Genomic DNA, 22,574 nt, shown 5'->3' with positions numbered 1-22,574 from the left:
TAAACTAAAAGGGAAAACCATCACACAAGTCAAAACTATACTTCAAGAGAAACAGAGGTTGGGAAAATGACCTTACCGATGGTGGAATGTTTTTGCTCTCTTCACGTCCTTCCCCAAAAATTAATGTGCCAGATGGCTATATCGATCAATTCACAACAAATCAGTGTAAGTCCACACCTGTTATTCTCTCTCTCTCTCTCTCTTCTCTCCAGTCCTTTCTCTCTCTCTCTCTCGAGATCCTCTCCTCCTCTCATCTTCTCTCTCTCTCTCTCTCGTGGCCACAGCTTACGATTTAGCCAAATACGTTCGGTTGTGGTATACGCTGGGGATTGGCATGAATAAGTCATCGTTTATCAATCCAAGGGCTTTTAATATGGATATGTTTGTCTCTGCTGATATTCCACACCCTGTTCAGCCGATAAGAAGTAATTTCCTAAATGCTGGACTTACAGCAATGGAAAATAATTACGCGCATAGCGAGTCAGCAAGAAAAGCAATAAAAGAAAGCATAGCAAATCGGAGAAAAATGTACAGTAAATAAAAATTCGTTATGTAAATTCGTAATGTTCATGAATAAAGTCTACGCTTCACAATTTTGATTAAAACCTATGTTAGAAGCCACACTAAATCTTCTACCCTAAACAGAAAACGACCTTGAGTCAACGCTTTGGATTGAACTGTATATTGCGTGTTTAGGAAGCGGTTGCACATAGAACCTATGGACACTGACGTCACAAATTAGCGCCACCAAACGCACCCTCCTTTTTTAAATCGCACGGGCCCGTTTTCTATGACACCACCACTCTCGTATAGCCTACACGGCATACTTATATTTAACAACGCTGGCCATACTATTTCATTATGCACTAAAAAAAAAATATAAATGAATAAATAAAAAGCAAAGGCCATGCCCTCATATTCGCACGCTAGAGACGAATGATAATATGTACGCTGTGATAACATGATTGACAATATTCAAAAGAGGACTCGAAAAGAACCGCCTTTAATGCTGACTTATCGGTTAGTCCTAATGTAATACCCGAGACTAATGCTGGGGTCACACATTCACGTATCACGACGGCGTATGCCCACGTATGTGGATCTTGGGCATCATCGCGGTGAAATGACCTTGAACAGCTGGTAAAACAGGACACGGGCTACCGGACGTAAAGCCAGCGACGTATATTGCGCCGCAAATGTACGCGCAAAGAAAGCAAGGTCGGACGTCTACCTGGAACTTTACGCCGATCAACTTCACGTCAAGACCACGCCCACCGTTGTGGGGCTGTGCTGTTGCCAGGGGTATGAGCACATTACTACAGTTTTTTAATTTTTTTTTATTTTTATTCTGTTTGAATTTTTATTCTGTTTGAATCCGCAACACAGCTGAATATTACAGTTGAAAATTATATGCACACAAAATCGAGATTTATTATCATTGAGAGAGAGAGAGAGAGAGAGAGAGAGAGAGAGAGAGAGAGAGAGAGAGAGATACTTTCTAATTGTACAACAAAAACATTTCAGTAGACGCAATTAGAATAATGGTTGTAAATGAGCACATCACTGATTATATATTAACCCCATTTCTGAATGATATTTATAGCAATAACCAAGTAACCAGTCGACAAGGAATACAATACGTAGTTTTAGGAATTATGATTTATGAACGCTTTGTAGCTCTTATATAAGATTAGCACTAGAATTGTCTTGCTTCGATTTTACCATTCAGACATACACTTAGACTTATAAAACTGTTGACTATGGGCGATTTATATTTAAGCGATATAGAATAACATCTAATAACTTATCAAACATTCTTAAAAATAAATAGGGAATTCTACCTATTCAAGATAATATTTTTTTAGATGTATATAGAATTCCTCTTAGATATTTACATTATTTGTTACACCATTATTGTAAGACTGCTATTCAGAAGAAATAAATATCTTCGACACTTCCATAATCTGAGAATACCGTGTTACCGGGAAAGTGTTCGTGTGTGTGTGTGTGTGTGTGTGTGTGTGAAAGTTATTCTAGCAGATTATACTATACGTTTGCTGTCTACAAGTGAAGTCTTTTGTTATTTTTGGCCTAAACAGTAAAGGTTATTTCAAAAAGGACTACTAGACATCTAACAATTGTCTTCGTCAGAAATTTCCCCAGTATTTTTATATTCGTTATCCATTTCCCACATCGCCTTTTATTGAAACCTTGTCTCCATATTCTGAATCGTGATCAGCCACCTGAGACACAGAGAAACAGCCCCTGGTTATGAAGCCATTAGTCCTGCTGCCCACACAAATGGTTCGCACTGCATGGTCCATATAAGTACTCGTCCAACCCGGGATTATTAATGGCCTTAAAGGAAACCTTACCAAACAACACCAGGCCCCAACTCCTCTACTGTTCCTGCGTGCTAATCATAAATTAATTTCTTACTGGAGCAGGTGTGACATACGACGTATAGGCGGTAGATGCCGGAATCCTGTTGAAGAAAATGACCCGGTTGTTGATTTCTGGTTGAGATTTGTGTACCGGAACGCTGGAATACTACCTTGGGAATAGAGCCTGGGATTACCCTGTATCCCTCTGACAGATTCCAATTCATTGTTTGATTGATGTTAGCGGTCAAAAGTCAGGAGAAAGTGGAAATCGTATTAGGAGCCAGTGCTAAAGAATTATTCCAAAATCCGCCATGTCAATGAAAGAAATAACCGAGACCGTCAGGTCTTGGGATAATCCTGTGGCCATATTTTCAAGTTGATTTTCCAAACAGATGATACAAGGGCGCCGACCTGACCTTTTATACCACGCTACAGCGTTGCCATGTCGTACAGGGTTGTAATGCTGGGGTCACCACATTCACGTATCACGACGGCGTATGCCCACGTATGTGGATCTTGGGCATCATCGCGGTGAAATGACCTTGAACAGCTGGTTAAACAGGACACGGGCTACCGGACGTAAAGCCAGCGACGTAAATTTGCGCCGCAAATGTACGCGCAAAGAAAGCAAGGTCGGACGTCTACCTGGAACTTACGCCGATCAACTTCACGTCAAGGCCACGCCCACCGTTGTGGGGCTGTGCTGTTTGCCAGGGGTATGAGCACATTTACTACAGTTTTTTTAATTTTTTTTTTTTTTTATTCTGTTTGAATCCGCGAAAGACATCTACAACACAGCTGAATATTACAGTTGAAAAATTATATGCACACAAAATCGAGATTTATTATCATTGAAGAGAGAGAGAGAGATATTTACCAAGATATATACTTTTCTAATTGTACAACAAAAACATTTCAGTAGACGCAATTAAGAATAATGGTTGTAAATGGAGCACATCATGATTATATTAATCCCATTTCTGAATGATATTTATAGCAATAACCAAGTAAACCAGTCGACAAGGAATACAATACGTAGTTTTTAGGAATTATGATTTATGAACGCTTTGGGAGCTCTTATAAGATTAGCACTAGAATTGTCTTGCTTCGATTTTACCATTCAGACATACACTTAGACTTATAAAACTGTTGACTATGGGCGATTTATATTTTAAGCGATATAGAATAACTTCTAATAACTTATCAAACATTCTTAAAAATAAATAAGAATTCTACCTATTCAAGATAATAGTTTAGATGTATATAGGAATTCATCTTAGATATGACATTATTTGTTACACCATTATTTTTGTAAGACTGCTATTCAGAAGAAATAAATATCTTCGACACTTCCATAATCTGAGAATACCGTGTTACCGGGAAAGTGTTCGTGTGTGTGTGTGTGTGTGTGTGTGTGTGAAAGTTATTCTAGCAGATTATACTATACGATTGCTGTCTACAAGTGAAGTCTTTTGTTATTTTTGGCCTATGCAGTAAAGGTTATTTCAAAAAGGACTACTAGACATCCTAACAATTGTCTTCGTCAGAAATTTCCCCAGTATTTTTATATTCGTTATTCATTTCCCACTCGCCTTTTATTGAAACCTTGTCTCCATATTCTGAATCGTGATCAGCCACCTGAGACACAGAGAAACAGCCCCTGGGCTATGAAGCCATTAGTCCTGCTTCCACACAAATGGTTCGCACTGCATGGGTCCATATAAGTAACTCGTCCAACCCGGGATTATTCATAGCCTAAAGGAAACCTTACCAATAAACACCAGGCCCCAACTCCTCTACTGTTCCTGCGTTGCTAATCATAAATTAATTTCTTACTGGAGCAGGTGTGACAGACGACGTAGGCGGTAGATGCCGGAATCCTGTTGACGAAAATGACCCGGTTGTTGATTTCTGGTTGAGATTTGTGTACCGGAACGCTGGAATACTACCTTGGGAATAGAGCCTGGGATACCCTGTATCCCTCTGACAGATTCCAATTCATTGTTTGATTGATGATGAGCGGTCAAAAAGTCAGGAGAAAGTGGAAATCGTATTAGGAGCCAGTGCTAAAGGATTATTCCAAAATCCGCCATTGTCAATGAAAGAAATAACTGAGACCGTCAGGTCTTGGGATAATCCTGTGGCCATATTTTCAAGTTGATTTTCCAACAGATGACCCGAGGGCGCCGACCTGACCTTTTATACCACGCTACAGCGTTGCTATGTCGTACAGGGTTGTAAATGTGTGAATCGGTTTCGCCGTAGGCTGCAGCGCAATTAGGAGGCCCACGTGCTTCGCGGCGGAAAGAAAACAACGACGGCGAACAATGCAGGTGACCCTAGCGCGTACCCCGCAGCAGTCACCGTGGGTCCCACGTGCAATGCCTGGAGCTACGTCAGGAGACATTTGGCGTGACCACCCACGACTGTTTTGAACATTTCAAAACTGGAGTGGGCTAACGGCGCCCTAGTGGGCGGAGCTTAGCACCCGGACGACACGTCGCCGTACGTTTACGATTTTACGTGTGTTTTACGTTACATTTACAGTTTACTGACGTGAGCTGTTGCCAACTACCAATTTCCGCTCATGCGTGGCCGTGCGTGCGTGATACGTGAATGTGTGACCTTAGCATAATATTAGGTTCTCTTGCGATAGAGCGCCATCATCATAAGTTGCCCGTAACTCGTCTTTGAATTTATCCTTATTAAAAGCTTCCAAGGGATTTTATCAGTGACTTAATTCCTAGATTCACACGTGCAGTCAAGGGGCCAGCGAAGAGAGAGGGAATAAATAGCTATAAACATCCATCCATCGCCATAACACGGGCAGCAGCAGCAGACAGCCTTGACTTTCAAGGTGAGAGGCGAACCAAAAGTCAGATTTCGGCCTGAAGAGGAACCCAAACGTGAGTCATGCTCCTGATGATAAGACGCGATACGCAAAAACCGATAAGACTGGCCTCCCGATACCCACAAGGCCTCTCTCTCTCTCTCTCTCTCTCTCTCTCTCTCTCTCTCTCTCTCTCCACTCCCCAGGGCATACACTTGTTCGTTAATTAACCGCCCAAAAGTACGACGTACTTGTGAAGGCCATTCGGCCTAAACCGCGCATGGCGAATCCATCATTTTGCTCACCAGCCGATAAGCATTCATGTCCTCGTGAGTCATGACCACGACGTGAGGTCTTTCAAGGGGAAGCTCCTCAGCCGCTGTTGCTGTCTGGATTATAAATTCCTAAACGTCGGCCTCCGCCCTGATAAATAATTGAGTCGCTTGTTCAATGGATTAAGAGGAACGTTCTTCTTGTTGCTAGGAGGATTTGTTTGGTTGAATCATTTGCAAGAGTTGACACTGGTATAAAGAAGGTGACGGAGAATGACTTTAATGTGATGAAGGTAATGGAAAATGACCTTAATACGATGACGATAATGGAAAATGACCTTAATGTGAAGGTAATGGAAAATGACCTTAATATGATGAAGATAATGGAAAATTACCTTATTACACGAGGAAAATAATGGAAAATGACCTTAATATGATGAAGATAATGGAAAATGACCTTATTACACGAGGAAAATAATGGAAAATGACCTTAATATTATGAAATTATTGGAGAATGACTTTAATATGAGGAAGATCATGGAAAATGACCTTAATATGATGACGGTAATGGAAAATGATCTTAAAATGGAAAATTATCTTAATGCGATGACAATAATGGAAAATGACCTTATTATGATGACGATAATGAAAAATTACTTTCAAATTAATAAGATACTGGAAAATGACCTTTATATGATGAAAATAATGGAAAATGACCTTATTACACGAGAAAGATCATGGAAAATGACCTTAATATGATGACTGTAATGGAAAATTACCTTAAAAATTAATGAAGATAATGGAAAATGACCATAATATGCTGAAGTTAATGGAAAATGAATAACAGATATAAATACATTGATAAAGCAAGGGAAAAAGGCAATGGTTGCAGTAAATAAACTGCCAAAAGTTGGAAATATTAATATGTGCTGACATAAGTACGGAATTGTTTAAATACAAGTTGCATCTTAGGAAAGAAATGATAAAACAAATTCTGAAGACAACTTAAATATATTCTAAACACAATACTACGAAATTGACACGTGTCCGCAACTATATCTTATTATAGATATATATATATATATATATATATATATATATATATATATATAGATATATATATAATATATATATATATATATATATAATAGATATATTTATATATATATATATATATATATATATAGCTATATATCTATATATATATATATATATATATATATATATATATATCTATATATATATATATATATATAATAAATATATATATATATATATATATATATATATATATATATATATATATATAGATATATATATATATATATATATATATATATATATTTATATATATATGCCTAATAACAGACGAGCAAACAAAACCTCGTCTCAAACAAGAGACAAGACGACAAAATCACCACTGGAGGGGGGGGGGGTAAAGGCAAAGTCAGAAAGACTTAGGTTTTCCCCCCTGGACCAATCAAAACGACGCAAGCGGTGGCGCGCCTCCCTGTCAGCCAATCACAGAGCCCCGTTTGTCTCGTACGACAAATCGGACAAATGCACATCTGCGGCGCTGGTCACTGCCAAAATCAGGGACAAACAATTCTGCTTTGAAGTCACACAATACTAACATTTTGCTTGTTGACCTGATAATCTGGGGAAAAGTTCTTCAGAACTTTAACGCAAAATTATACTTCCGGAGCGAATAAAGTATAACATACAATATTGAAACCATTTAAGTTCGTCAACCTAGCGGATAAAAGTAGGCCTACAATTCAGCGTCCTCAAGATATCACGAATAACTTTCATCACAGTTCATGTCAATACACCGTTATCAACCACAGCCCCTAAAATTCATTCATCGACAGTGATAAAATGATAAGGGACATGAATAATATATCTATTCTCATTTTCGTCTCTAGGCCTAATTGTAGGCCCAAGCGGGGTCTTATCTGATCTTCATAGAGTTACCTCATAACAGAAATTATCTTATAAACCAATAGGAATATTCACACCACCTCAGCGTACAAACAATTTAATGACCGCGATAAGCAATCTTATTGAGGACTGCTCAGCAGTTGAAGATAGTGCATAATCAGTATAAGTAAATTATGTTGCACTCAGAAGAGTGCATATTTACCCTGAAATTTAACAGTAACTAGAATGTGGAACACCCGCCTTGAAAAATTATATCTGGTTCTCGTCCCTAACAAAAAAGAATTCCAGATCCGGTCCTAAGCCAATGAGAAAATTATGAATCTGTACCTGATCCTTGAACAAAACTCTAGAACAGGAAAAGATCCGTGAAGAAAATGCTAGAAAAGAAATTGATCCTTGAAAAACTACAGAATAGGAATTGATCCTTGAAAAACTACAGAATAGGAATTGATTCTTGAAAAACTACAGAACAGGAAGTGATAATTGAAAAACTACAGAATAGGAATTGATTCTTGAAAAACTACAGAACATGAACTGATCATTGAAAAACTACAAAATAGGAATTGATTCTTGAAAAACTACAGAACAGGAATTGATCATTGAAAAACTACAGAATAGGAATTGATTCTTGAAAAACTACAGAACAGGAATTGATCATTGAAAAACTACAGAATAGGAATTGATTCTTGAAAAACTACAGAACATGTACTGATCATTGAAAAACTACAGAATAGGAATTGATTCTCGAAAAACTACAGAACAGGAAGTGATCATTAAAAAACTACAGACAGGAAGTGATCATTGAAAAAACTACAGAATAGAATTGATTTCTTTGAAAAGCTACGAACAGGAATTGATCCTTGGAAAACTACAGAACAGGAATTGATCCTTGGAAAACTACAGAACAGGAATTGATCCTTGGAAAACTACAGAACAGGAAATTGATCCTTTGGAAAACACAGACAGGAATTGATCCTTGAAAAACTACAGAACAGGAATTGGATTTTTTGAAAAAGCTACAGAACAGGAATTGATCCTTGAAAAACTACAGAATAGGAATTGATTCTCGAAAAACTACAGAACAGGAAGTGATCATTAAAAAACTACAGAACAGGAAGTGATCATTGGAAAACTACAGAATAGGAATTGATTCTTGAAAGCTACAGAACAGGAAAATTGATTTTTGAAAAGCTAACAGAACAGGGAGTTGATCATTGAAAAATCTACAGAATAGGAATTGATTTTTGAAAAGCTACAGAACGGAAGTGATCATTGAAAATCTACAGAATAGGAATTGATTTTTGAAAAGCTACAGAACAGGAATTGATCCTTGAAAAACTACAGAATAGGAATTGATTCTTGAAAAACTACATAACAGGAAGTGATCATTGAAATCTACAGAATAGGAATTGATTCTTGAAAAAACTATAGAAAAACAGGAATTGATCCTTGGAAACTACAGAACAGGAATTGATCCTTGAAAAATTACAGAACAGGAATTGATCATTGAAAAACTACAGAATATGAATTGATTCTTGAAAAACTACAGAATAGATAATTGAAAAACTACAGAATATGAATTGATTCTTGAAAAACTACAGAACAGGAATTGAGCCTTGAAAACTACAGAACAGACTTAAATTAATGTGACTTTTTTTTTTTTCCTACCCGAAATTGTGACGTTTTTCCCCCTTGACTTTATTACCATCCACCTTAAATTGAATTGTGACTTTTTGATTTTTTTTCCCTTAGCCGAAATTATGACTTTTTTACAGAATATGAATTGATTCTTGAAAAACTACAGAAAGGAATTGAGCCTTGAAAACTACAGAACAGCTTAAATTAATGTGACTTTTTTCTCCTAGCCGAAATTGGACGTTTTTCCCCCTTGACTTTATTACCATCCACCTTAAATTAATGTGACTTTTTTCCCTAGCCGAAATTATGACTTTTTTCCCCTGTGGCTTTATTACCGTCCACTTTAAATTAATGTGACTTCTTTTTTCTTTGCCGAAATTGACAATTTTCTATCCCCGTGACTTTATTACCGTCCACCTTAAATCAATGTGACTTTTTTTCCATAGCCGAAATTATGACATTTTTTCCCGCGGCTTTATTACTGTCCACCTTACATTAATGTGACTTTTTTCCCTAGCCGAAATTATGGCATTTTTCCCCGTGACTTTATAACCGACCACCTTAAATTTGTGACTTTTTTCCCTAGCCAAAATTATGGCATTTTTTCCCCGTGACTTTATTACCGTCCACCTTAAATTAATGTGACTTTGTTTCCTAACCGAAATTGTGACATTTTTTTCCGTGACTTTATTATCGACCACAAAAAAAAAAAAAAAAAAAAAAAAAAAAAAAAAAAAAAACGACACAGACGAGCCTTTTCAAAAATCACAAAACCCAACGCAACGAGAATTTAACTTTTTTTTTTTTTTTGCCCTCCCCTCGTCTCCGATCATTAACCAGGGTCGACCAGCTGACAAGAGGGGAGGGAAATAGTGTTTTGTTGGACGTTCGCAAATATACACGGTTTATTTTGAACGCTGCGCGTAATTCTTTTAATGGCATCTGTTCCATACCGTTAATCAAAGTTCTAAAATACTTGTAGAACGTGGATTGACTTTTTCCCGGATGACAAAAGGGAAAGGTCACATCGACAGCCTCAGGCTGGCTTTTGAAATAAAAGAAAGGAGAAACGAATCCCAATGATTCCTATTGCCAAAATATTTTTGAGGGAAAAAGTAAAAAAAATTAGAGAATTTATTATATTTCCAGGGAGTGATATATATTATAATATTATAATATCTACTATTATAATATATATATATATAATATAAATATATATATATATATATATAGATATAATATATATATATATATATATATACATATATTGTGTGTGCCTTTGAGAGAGAGAGAGAGAGAGAGAGAGAGAGAGAGAGAGAGAGAGAGAGAGAGAGAGAGAGAATTACTATTACTATATCCAGCATTTAAATGAAGTAACTGCAGATTCGCTTAAAGTAACCCCATGGACGGTTGATAATATTTAAAAATAATAATAATAATAATAATTCATAATAAATAATAATACTAATAATAATAAAATAATACACAGCTTCAGGTATCCCCATAGTACGGTTAATAATTAATAAAATCAATATAAAAATAATAATAATAATAATAATTGTTAATATTATTATTATTATTATTATAATAAAGCACAAACTTAGAAAAACGATTATGGGGACTTAGAGCAACAAGAGATTTCCCAAACAGAACAAAAAAAACTAAAAGCCAAAACTTCGTGTTCCAAGCAATTAGGTATAGGTACCAAGACGCAATCAGTTCTCCCCCCCCCCCCCCCCCCCAAAAAAAAAAAAAAAAAAAAAAAAAAAAAAAAAAAAAAAAGGCAGGTCCAACATCACAGGAGAGGTCAAAACAAAAGACGAGGGGAAAGGAAGATCGGCCGATAAAATTATTAATTCCGACGGAGTTCAAGTGGAGGGGGGAAGCGAATGAACGGTGTTGATAACTTCCTACGTTCAATCAGGTGAGGATTTCCACTTCAAGTGGAGAGATTGGTATTCGAATGCATGTTTTGGTTTAGCTGCACATGACAGAAGGTAGGATATAATAATAATAATAATAATAATAATAATAATAATAATAATAATAATAGGAGCACTAGGCACGATCCAAAGATCCCTGAAAAGGAATCTAGAAAAACTAGAGGCTGAAGTAGCTCCAGGACTCATGCAGAAGAGTGTGATCCTAGAAAACGGCACACATAGTAAGAAAAGTGATGGACTCCTAAGGAGGCAGGATGCAACCGGAACCCCACACTATCAAATATCACCCAGTCGAATTGGAGGACTGTGTGGAGCAAAAAAAAAAAATAATAATAATAATAATAAAGAATTTGAGAATAGCCGTTACATGGTTTTTGAAAGTAGCCAGAATAAACCAAATTGGGATGAGATTTCGAAATAAAGTTAGGTCAAAATGTCGAGTTGATGATTGGGGGAAACTTCTCGAAATGTCTTTGAACTTAACAAATTCTTCTCTCTCTCTCTTCTCTCTCTCTCTCTCATCTCTCGTCTCTTCTCTCTCTCTCTCACGGATGACTTGGACCCACCCTTATAGGTGTTATGCGGATAACTAGTACGTTTTGGGTGTTTTTTAAGGGAACCTTATATATACTATATAGAGAGAAAAAATGCGATATTTCAAAGACTGCTGTCTCCCTCTTCAGGTAGATGAAGAGGGAGACAGCAGTCTCTATAAATATAGTATTTTTCTCTCTATATTTTGGTGTTTTTATTGGCTCCTTTTATTAGATGGAAATCTGTTGTAACAGAAGAATTATACAAGTCATACTTTTATATATATATATATATAAAATATGCCATACAACAAACACGTTATTAGATTAGAATAGAACATAGAACCTGGGCCAAAAGCCAAGCGCAAGGACCTATGAGATCATTCAGCAGTGAAAGGGAAAATTTACAGTAAGGCTTGAAAGGTGTAACAGGAGGAAAACCTCAAAGCAGTTGCACTATGAAACAATCGTTAGACAGGGTGGAAAGTCAGATGGAAGAAAAGAGAATGTGAACGGAGGTACAGTAAAAGGAATGAAAGATGCACTGACCTCTATGGGGGACAAACACGTGTAAAAAAAAATTAAAATTAAAAAAGGCCTCAAGATAAAAATCTGAAATAGCAGTGGTTACCTTGAACACGTTCGTACGAAAGCATATATCGAGGGTAATCCTCTTTGAGACGCTAATTCGTTACTTTGCAGCCCTCACTATCCAAACATAGTGAAGAAGGCCAGTGGTAGCGACATTATATATTTGAAACACTCAATACATCAATCTGTGACTCGATCTGAAAGTCACGACTGTGTTGACTAATATCATTGGGTTCAGATGACGTCAGCTTTTAGGCTCATGGAATGGGATATAGAATTTAGCCCAAATGCCAAGCTCTGCGCTGAAAGGGATATTGAGAGGTGTAACAAGAGGAAAACCTCGCAGCTGCACTATGAAACAAGTGGTAAGAAAGCGTGGACACCAAGATGGAAGAGACTATGAATGGAGGTACAGTAAAAGGAATGAAAGGGGTTGCAGATAGGGGCCGAAGGGACGCTGCAAAGAACCTTCATGAATGCCTACAGTTGCACCGCGTGAGATGCACTGTCGGCACTATAGCCCCCTACGGAGGTTTAGGCTCATGGCCTAGGTCGATTAGAGACTAGGCGCCGTTTTTTTTTTTTTTTTTTTTACAAATATACGAGAGAACAAAATGATACAACACTAAGAATCCTGAAGCACATTAAAAATCTGAAAGCGAATTCTGTAACGATATTATATGATGGTGCGTTGACTCGTTTTTTGTATTTGTTTTGAAATAATGATAATTAAAAATTGAAAAGCTGTTGTGATAACTGAATGAAACGTTTTGGAAGTATAGAAACAAAATCAATTTCATCTGCCCAATTCTGAATACTGTCCAGGACCTCATTAAGAACCCTAAGTGTTATAGCATGTATAAACACATGTATAATGTATTTGTATAATATATATATATATATATATATATATATATATATATATATATATATATATTATACACGATATGCGCACGTGCTCCATGCAACACACATATTCTTACAAACTCTTACAGCTTTGCCTACCAATGAAAGGATATTCCTACAGCACTGAATATAATATCCCTTACTCACCCAATTTTTTCTAAATAACATGGATTAGCTGTGAGATCACACTCACTGCTTCAAGCCGCGCATTTGCAACCTTACTCTTCTACATCATGCCGAAGATAAATTCACTTAATTATTCGCGGATTATATCAACCACACCATTTTTTATTCAAGATACGAAATTCCTTGACGTAATATTTTTTTCGTCAACAACAACTGAATAATAAATTATTCATGTCAAAATACTTAGTCCTTGATATGAAACACGGATCGAAGATTAAACTGCGCAATCAGAAATTAAGGCAAGAAGATGCGTCATCAAGTTTACGTTCCTTTCGTGACGCGTAATGACAGCCAATTAATTATTAGGCATGCGGACTTCAATCCCCGACATCAAAATTAACGATCGCAAACAGTAAAATCCTCCACACAGCCATAGGGCTCGCTACATCCGTTTTTCGGAAAAAAAAAAAAAAAAAAAAAAAAAAAAAAAAAACAAAAAAAAAAAAAAAAATCCCATCAAAATCGGGCCACCTTGAAAACTAACTTCAATTCCAAGAAGCCGACGTACTCAACAGATGCGCAAAGAAACAAATACCTTAGGAAAGATAATGCAAGGATGTCGATAGAGGGATATAAAAATTGTCGATGAGGACGAGACAGCCTGTCGATCATCTAGTGGGCATATTCCAATTGCTTGTGACGTGACAGGCGAACGCAATATTGGTTTTCCTCTTGAGATATTACCTCAAGGAGGAACCTTTCCTTTTAGTGGAGAGAGAGAGAGAGAGAGAGAGAGAGAGAGAGAGAGAGAGAGAGAGAGAGAGAGTTACAAGGATTAGGATGTCTCAAAGACTTGTTAGTCCATCCGAGGAGACATCGTGCGCTCACTTTATCTGTAGGAGCAGGTTTTACTGTGCATTCACAGTGGTGTCCTAATGGTCTTGTCTAGCTTTCTTTTAAACTCTTCTACACTATTGCTGTTTACAACTTCTGGTGGCAGTTTATTCCAGGTGTCACATATCTTGTATGTAGAGAATTTCCCACAATGGGATGTGTTGCATCTCTTCAGTTCTAGTTTCCATCCATTGAGAGAGAGAGAGAGAGAGAGAGAGAGAGAGAGAGAGAGAGAGAGAGAGAGAGAGAGCACTCAGACAGTAAAAAGGTTAGGAAACTGTAAAAGGAGGAAAACCTCGCAATTTCACTAGGAAACAACTATTTGGAGAGGGGGGAAGGAAAGGAAGATGAAAGAAAGAGATTACGAAAGGAGGCACAGTCAAAGGAACGAAAAGGGTTGCAGCTAGTAGGGGCCGAAGGGGCGCTGCAAAGAACCTTAAGTACTGCCTACAGTGTACCACACGAGGGGCATTGGACGGCAAATACCCCCTTCTCACGGAGATACTTTCAGGTGAGTCATGTAAGGTCATGAAGTGAGTCTTCATACGAGAGAGAGAGAGAGAGAGAGAGAGAGAGAGAGAGAGAGAGAGAGAGAGAGAGACGTTTATGTCACGATTAGTTCACTCTTTCTCCAAAATAAACGCAGAGAGTAACTCCACGTGCAAAAAAAAAAAAAAAAAAAAAAAAAAAACACGTACAAATTGAAGCTGCTCCCCCTCCTCGATTCTGCGGCAATCAACAGTGCTGTGTCTTTCCCCGGGATGTAAAATAGACTGAATTTAATGAAAACGGAAGACCTTGAAAAAGAATGAGTCTATTATGGTGGAAAAATAAAATCGGAAAGAAATGCTCATGTTTTAGCGTTGATAGTCATCTTAGAATGAATTCGACGTTGCATTATTAAATGAAACTTTTCGGAAAACAAAAATACTCGACACGGTCCTAAGGTAATAAAATATCGAACGCAAATATTTTTTTTTAAATACTGGACAAAAAATTATAACAAGATTGACTACAACAACATAAAGATGAACATTCAGCTAAGCAAAGTAACCAGGAACGTGATCAAACCCGCAAAATATATATATATATATATATATATATATATATATATATATACTATTATATCTATATCAATATATAGTACATACACACACACACACACTATATATATACATATATATATATATATATATATATATATATATATTATATATATCTCAAGGCTTAAATTTCAAATCACCTACTGAATTTCCAGCTAAAAAAAACACACACACACAAAGAAATTAGTCACAGTGGCAGTAATTTATGCTGTCGCCTACGGCAACGCTGATGAATAGGGAAACGAGACAGAGATAAAATAGTCGATTCGGAGGAGGAACACAGTTGGTCGGTTGGCGTAGGAGTTAATGATGTACTTTCGTTTCTTCGCAGTATTGAATAGAAATAAAAATTGAGAATCATCAACTAATTACAACTTTACCCTGGAACACATTGCGAAGTCACGAACTAGAAAGGAGAGAGAGAGGATATTATAAGCAGATTAGGTGACTGTTTCTTTCCCGCTACTGCCAAACTTCAGAATTCTCATCCTTCTTCCGTTTTCCCGGGCTATTTTTACACTCCACTTTCAAGAAGCAGTCCCTGCGTTTCCTACATGGTTAAGGCCTTTTTTTTCCCATTCTCTTTGATGGCTTTTCCTTCCTCGGACCAATCGCCTTCGTATAAGAAAAACCTGCCAAAGATATTGGAAGTAAATTCTGGCCTTGATGAGGGCAAGATTATCTTCAAGTGTCTAACATTCCTGAAGATCCAACATTTGCAGAGATCAACCATCCAACTGGATGAAGGAATGCAAAGGTGAAGTCCCTTGAATATTCCACAGGTGGCTTCTGGATAGCATCGAGCAACGCCCAATCTTACGTACCTGGGCATCAAGTGAATGATTACCGTGGAATCGCACCAAACAGCATCAAAATATGAACTCTAAAATCATTAACAATATACCTAATCAACTATATCAAAATATGGACTCTGATCAATAGCATTAACCATAATCGATTAATCAGATCAATATTTTATCTAGCTTGCTTAAAACACATAATCTTTCCTACAATTAAATGGAGTATTTCCTTTGAATATATACTTCATTATTTAACTAAAAGCGTGACAGACCACAACAACAGCCAAAGGTTCTTCCTTGCTCTAACTGAATCTGTGGCGCCTTTATTCTATCTCAAGCTCCTCTAAACTGCGCCTACTTACGATTGGCAACCTGTCTTCGGAAAAGAAAAAATAAATAAATAAAAAGGGAGGATTGACATGTTTTCTGCCTTAGTTACTAACAACAATTCATAAGCATTTGAAACCACAGGCTACGAGAGCCGAATCAAACTTCAATGGCTTTCAGTCATCACATCCATTAATTGCAAGTAGAATGTTAAAACACATTCTAACAATATGAACGAATATTAGACAGGATCTAAGACTAGACTGTGCTGATATCCCAGACAAATTTATATTAACACAAACAAAGTTGAACACACGAGAAAGAATCAGAATAAAATTATACAACACACACACACCATACACACACACCACACACCACACCACAATATATATAATATAAATTGTAGTATATATGCATATATATATTTACTTATATATATATAATAAGTATGACCTATTATATAATATATAATATAATATATTATATTATAATGGAAACTATTCAGCATTTATGGAGTATCACTCATTCTATGAAAGAGCATACACTGTAATATATAGACACATATTAGGCAAACAGGCACACACACACACACACACACAACATATATATATATATATATATATATATATATATATATATATTGATATATATATATATATATAACATAGCTACTGTAGTACCCAGAATAAAACGTATGGTTCAGTGCAACGATCCTATCCACACAAGTCTCATGTGAACAATCAGACAAGAAACGAAGAAGAAGAAGAAGAAGAAGAAGAAGAAGAAGAAGAAGAAGAAGAAGAAGCAAACAAAGAAACCCAGAACATAATATGCATACCAACTGCGGCGCAACCACACCATTTCTCACCGGAGTGCCTCAAGAATTATTTATCCTCATCGAAACGGTGGGAAACAAATATACCTAGGTCTCTCTCTTCCTCTCACCTCACTCTCTCTCTCTCTCTCTCTCCCCCACCGTCCTTCCTAATTCCTAAACACTCAGGCGAAGGATTTGAAGCTGAGGTGGGACGATTTCAAGGGCTCGCTGTCTGACACAAGTTTCGCGTTAAAGGGGAGTGATCCTTCCTTCCCCCCGTCAAAGCCTCGCAGAGCCAAGTTCTGTCTGCATCGGGGGCTGTGTGCAGTTTCTTGGCGAATAGTTTTAAAGGTCTGGGTGGTCGTGGGAGGAGGAGACACACGGCGGGCGAAAATATGACTATATTCTATTTCGGAATGCGGGGACGGACGTCGTCGACTGGATGCTCGGGGCAATGGCTGCTGAAATATGAGGAATCTAAACTATAGTGGTTCCAGACCTTTTTTTTTTTTTTTTTTTTTTTTTTTTTTTGGGCCATGCCCTACCTAATCTCCTCTTTAATCCTGATGCCCCCTCTGGTGATATACTTTATTTCTTATATTCACGTGGAGGAAGCCTAAAAGGTCATTAACTTGGTTTAAACATTCTCGAATTGGCTTAACTTAAAAATCAAATTAACCCGGGAACGACTGATCTAGACAATATACTATGACTGTTATGGATTACATATTACCATTTAACGTTCGAAAAAAGCAAAGTAACTAAAATAAACAACAACCACAACGCAAAATGCAGAGGTTATGATTATGGCTTTCTTGGCCTTACTTAAAATAATAATAATAATAATAATAATAAAAAAAAAAAAAAACACACACACACACGTTAAACTAGTTTTTGTGGGAGATAAGTCTCAACTACATGAGATATACTATAGTTAAATAACTAAAATTATCTAAAGAAAAAAAAACATGATCCTCAACAAGAGGGAAAAATATAAAAATAAAGCCACAAACATGACCTAACAATGGAGTCCTACAGTTACTCCACCGCTGAAAGGAAAAAAAAAGAAAGAAAAAAAAAAGAGATAAGTAAATCTAAAAGCCTTCGCGTGTGGCGCTAAAAATAGCTGTCAAATGCAGTCTTGCAATCTGACACTTTTCCTCGTTTGCACTTGATGCCCACCTCTGAGCGAAATGGTCTGGGTGAAGGTTATACGACGCTGCTGGTGGCTTCAGGAGTTATTGTGCAACTCGGGAGGAGGAAACTTTTCGTAATGCTTCTCAATGAAAGAAGTGTAATCTTACACCGGTTGCCAGGCTGATCACGCGACACAAAATGAGCATCTCTCAGAAATATGAAGAACGGGAAGAGCAAATTCCCGTAACTTCAAACAATGCTTATCTCGGAAGATATGTGAATGGAAAAAGCAATTTCTTTAACGACTTGTTATTAGAACATCAATTTTAAAGAATTTTTACAGAACTTTTCCTGTTTAATAGACATTAATTTTAACTTAGTCAGGGAACTTTTTGTTTAACAGACATTATACCAAACAAAAGGATGGACCAGAATTACACACTGGCAACTGCGCTGCTTCGTCTTTTACTAAAGTCAGTGGCAGTTTCATTTAATTGTCATCCATCACAGAATTGCAATACCAGTTGAATTGCAGATAAAACCTGAAATGTTATAAAATATAACTAATAAAATCTGCGCATTCGGGTTCATTCAAAGCTGCAAATCTGAGGAACATTTCGAAATAACTAGACATAATTAGAAAACCCCATCATCAGCAAGTAACACGAATAAACAAGCATAACTAGAACAGACGTGAAAAAAATAGCATTAACTGGTAATCAAATAACGACCAACACAATGACACATTTTTTTACGTCCTGCCTTTAGCTTTAATGTCGAATTTATTTAAACACTTATGACCTAAGACCTAGCCACATGTTTGTATGGTGTTTTTACGTTGCATGGAACCAGTGATTCAGCAACGGGACCAACAGCTTTACGTGACTTCCGAACCACGTCGAGAGTGAATTTCCATCACCAGAAATACACATAGTCACATGGAACGGTTCCCCCTCGCACAAAAAATTGGAGATAAGCGGATCTTCCTTGGATTCGACCCCCAGAGGTTTTAACCCGATATGTATCCACCTCTGCGGCGCGTTTAGTACTACAAACCCGTTGGGGATGACGGTTAAAAACATAAACAAAAGGCTGTAAATATCATAAAGATTAGGACCAAAACATTGGAGGTCACTATCCAGGAAAGATCCGACATGCATTATGAACTGACTGGCTCGACGGCCTTAAATATAATTGAAAGTAACGTGTTTTAAGTCACCCGCTCGATGAACCTCACGATTTGTAACTGGGTATACCAATGGCCAAAGAAAACCAGTGTTTACCGAACATTTCAAACACTTCCTCGCCCGCACGCGAATAAAGTAAACAGTGGCCAAACCATTAACTCTTCTTACATCACTCTGGAGGCGCCGTGATGCAAAGTGGCCATTATATAAGAGAAGGCTTAAGACGAAGGGCTATGACTTTAAACAACATCGACAGGCATTTGTTTGTTCGCTGTAGATCAATCTGGACGAAAGCCAATACAGGTTCTTTCTTCTACAGTGGTCTAAACAACGCAGGCAATGAACACACAATGAAAAAATCAACACAAACAGACAAACGAGGATTATTACGAAAATAAAATCACGTCACCAAGAAATCAAGTACTATGATTCAACTACGAAACGACCCCCACACGATTCGTTTTAGTCTCAAGTTTTGAGAAGAAAACGAACTTTCGTTCGGTGAGCCCTATGACCCACACGAGCTCCCAAGTATCGTGATTGCCCTACTTTTGTTAAGGCTGTTACTTGCTACAAAGGCCAAGTTCCTCTTAAAACACTTACAACATTGATTTTAAGTCAATCAGCTCAAGTCTGAGAGTTAAAAGTTTCATACTAGGAATTTTACTTCTGTTTAGATAATCCATCCTTTTATCAATCGGACGAACGAACTACAGACGTTAAAATTTGCTTTGTGAAAAGAATAAAACAAAGTCAACAAATTTTGGAATAAAATACAACTGTACGTATGGTAGTACGTATGGTACTAGGGTAAATGACCGAGCGGCGACACAGCAGCCACCAATCAAGGAATGCGGCCACCTTCCCGAAAAAGTCCTTGAATTCGCTTGAATTTTCTCCTGAATTACGAAATAATGGGATAATTCAGGCGCTTTTTCGGGAAGTGGCCGCTTCCCGAGAGAGGTGGCCGCTATGTCGCCGCTCGGTCGTTTACTATTGTAGTGTAAGTTGAAAGCAATTTTAGTAAGGAATCGGAAAGCTGTAATAACACATACATATATATATATATATATATATATATATATATATATATATATATATATGAATTCTTAAATAATTAGCAAGCTACGTTGATATAATCCCTAATTTCCATCGAAATGAAACAAGGGAGAATATCAGATGTCGCCAACCTTCAGTTCATTAACGTCCACACCAAAACAAATACTATGTTAGAATTAACACCCCGAGTACTCCGAAATTGAGGATCGCTTAAATAATGAAACTTTTCCCAAATATCTGGTCAAGAACGGTGCTACATAACATCGCAGAAGCAACAAAACTTCATATATCTCGATAATTATGGAGCCTTAAGAACTAATGTGCAACAGGCAATTCACGCACGTTTGGCACAATAAGCCTAAACTAAATGTTTTAATGTCAGCACCTGTCGCATTTTAATGAACCTAGCCTATACATCTCGCCTATTTTCTAACATTCTAAAAATGTCCTGATTATGGAAAATGTCAGCGACACTGGTATCACTTTGTAGCAGTCTAGGATCTGACACTGAATTACAGTACGAACAAATGAATACGCACAGAGTAAGGGTAAAATCCATAAAAACGTTGTAATACACACTAGGCCTACAACCAGTTGCTAACTAAATGGCTATGGAATATACTGGTACATGCGCACTGCAGTTTAACGTAATCTTCAAACTTAATACTATTATTACAATAGATAAACAAATGAGGCAAGATGAAAGAAAAAAAATATAGTACTACCTGTTGTCATCAGGCAGTGCGCCAAAATGAAACTAAGTAACTGAACCGTTATTTGGACAAGTCAACAACTCCCCATTATGTAACTGCCTACCGTTGCGATGCACGCGGCAAATATCCACACATTTCAAACGTGGAACTTATCAATTTTGAATAACGTTTCGTTCCTCTCGAAAGCTATATTTCACACTTACGTCTAATTCTACAAACTGAAAACTACGGTGTGGGAAACGCGACAGCATTTGCACAATGAAATTAACGTTACATCTACTCACCCAAGGGAGAATCGCATAGTAAACAAACTGCCGCTAATGCGCCAGCAGATGCCCCGAAATCTTGTTCACTAACAGATTAGGGGCGTACTTCTTCAAACAGGCAGCTACGCCCACGTGGTAGATTCCTAAAAACCCGCATCCAGCGAAAGAAAAGTTCATCTTAGATATATGCCTCTTCGTGTACTATGACGAGAACAGATTCAACAGTGGAGAGCACCGCAGCGGTAAAACAAGAGACTCCGGCTAACCACGTCCTTTCGCAGAGGCGCTCAAACGCTTACTGACAGCACAGGTTTGTTTTGGCGAGACAGCTGACTAAGCCAAGACTGTGACGTCATATTCTCCCGCTCCACCCATTGGGTAACATACAGTGACGTTTACCGAGAACTACTCTGATTGGAAGAGACGCGATAAATGCCGCTTCTTTCAGGATTAATCCGTTGCTTCTATTCGGATTATTGTCAAAGCGGTCTTTGTTGGTTTGTAAGTTATAGACGCATTCGCAGATTTCGCAGATAACCCGTCATACACATTACTGCACAGTTGCTGCCGAGAAATACGTTGCGCCTTTAAAAAAAAAAATCCACGGCATTGACCTTGAAATATCTGCGGAGAAGGCAGCGTGCTATCAACTTTGTTTACCAAATTCGTTCCTTCGCGCCAAACATCTTTTGCATACTTTGTTTCCAGGATACATACTTCGTAGCTGTTCCCTTCCACACTTTCATTTAAATTTGCATTTACTAGCAAAAGAGCCAGATCGTATGTAAGCTTGATGGTTACTTCAAGTCCATTTAACTCTTGATTGTAAATTTTATTTCGCATCGTTAAAAAAACAAGATAGTGAAATATTTCGCTTCAAGTTCAACAAAATAACCAGCCATTGATTTTGCCTATTAAGATATCAATCGATATCGTTTTATGCATGAACACCTGTTGATTAAGAGGGGCGTTACTGGTTATCGTGTAAAATGTGTAAGAGAGAGAAAAACTATCAGTTCATTACACAACTTTGAGAAAAGACGTTGCTATAATATTTCTTTTTTTTTTAATCAGTGCCAAACATTTCGGCTATGCAACAAAAAGTGT

The 22,574-nt window shown here is 37.3% G+C and overlaps 1 protein-coding gene across 1 annotated transcript in view; it reads right to left on the bottom strand.

Moving 5' to 3' along the window:
• Positions 1-21,785, bottom strand: part of LOC135204188 (patanin-like phospholipase domain-containing protein atgl-1) — a 94,632-nt gene extending 72,847 nt beyond the window's left edge. Inside the window, 2 exon segments of the mRNA XM_064234257.1 lie at positions 21,486-21,542; positions 21,545-21,785. Of these exon segments, the coding sequence (XP_064090327.1) occupies positions 21,486-21,542; positions 21,545-21,644 (157 nt within the window). The 5' untranslated portion in view covers positions 21,645-21,785.
• Positions 21,786-22,574: the final 789 nt, after the last annotated feature.

Source organism: Macrobrachium nipponense, chromosome 44 (assembly GCF_015104395.2).
Source record: "Macrobrachium nipponense isolate FS-2020 chromosome 44, ASM1510439v2, whole genome shotgun sequence".
NCBI classification, from domain to species: Eukaryota; Metazoa; Arthropoda; class Malacostraca; order Decapoda; family Palaemonidae; genus Macrobrachium; species Macrobrachium nipponense.
This window is presented reverse-complemented; position numbering and strand designations above follow the sequence as displayed.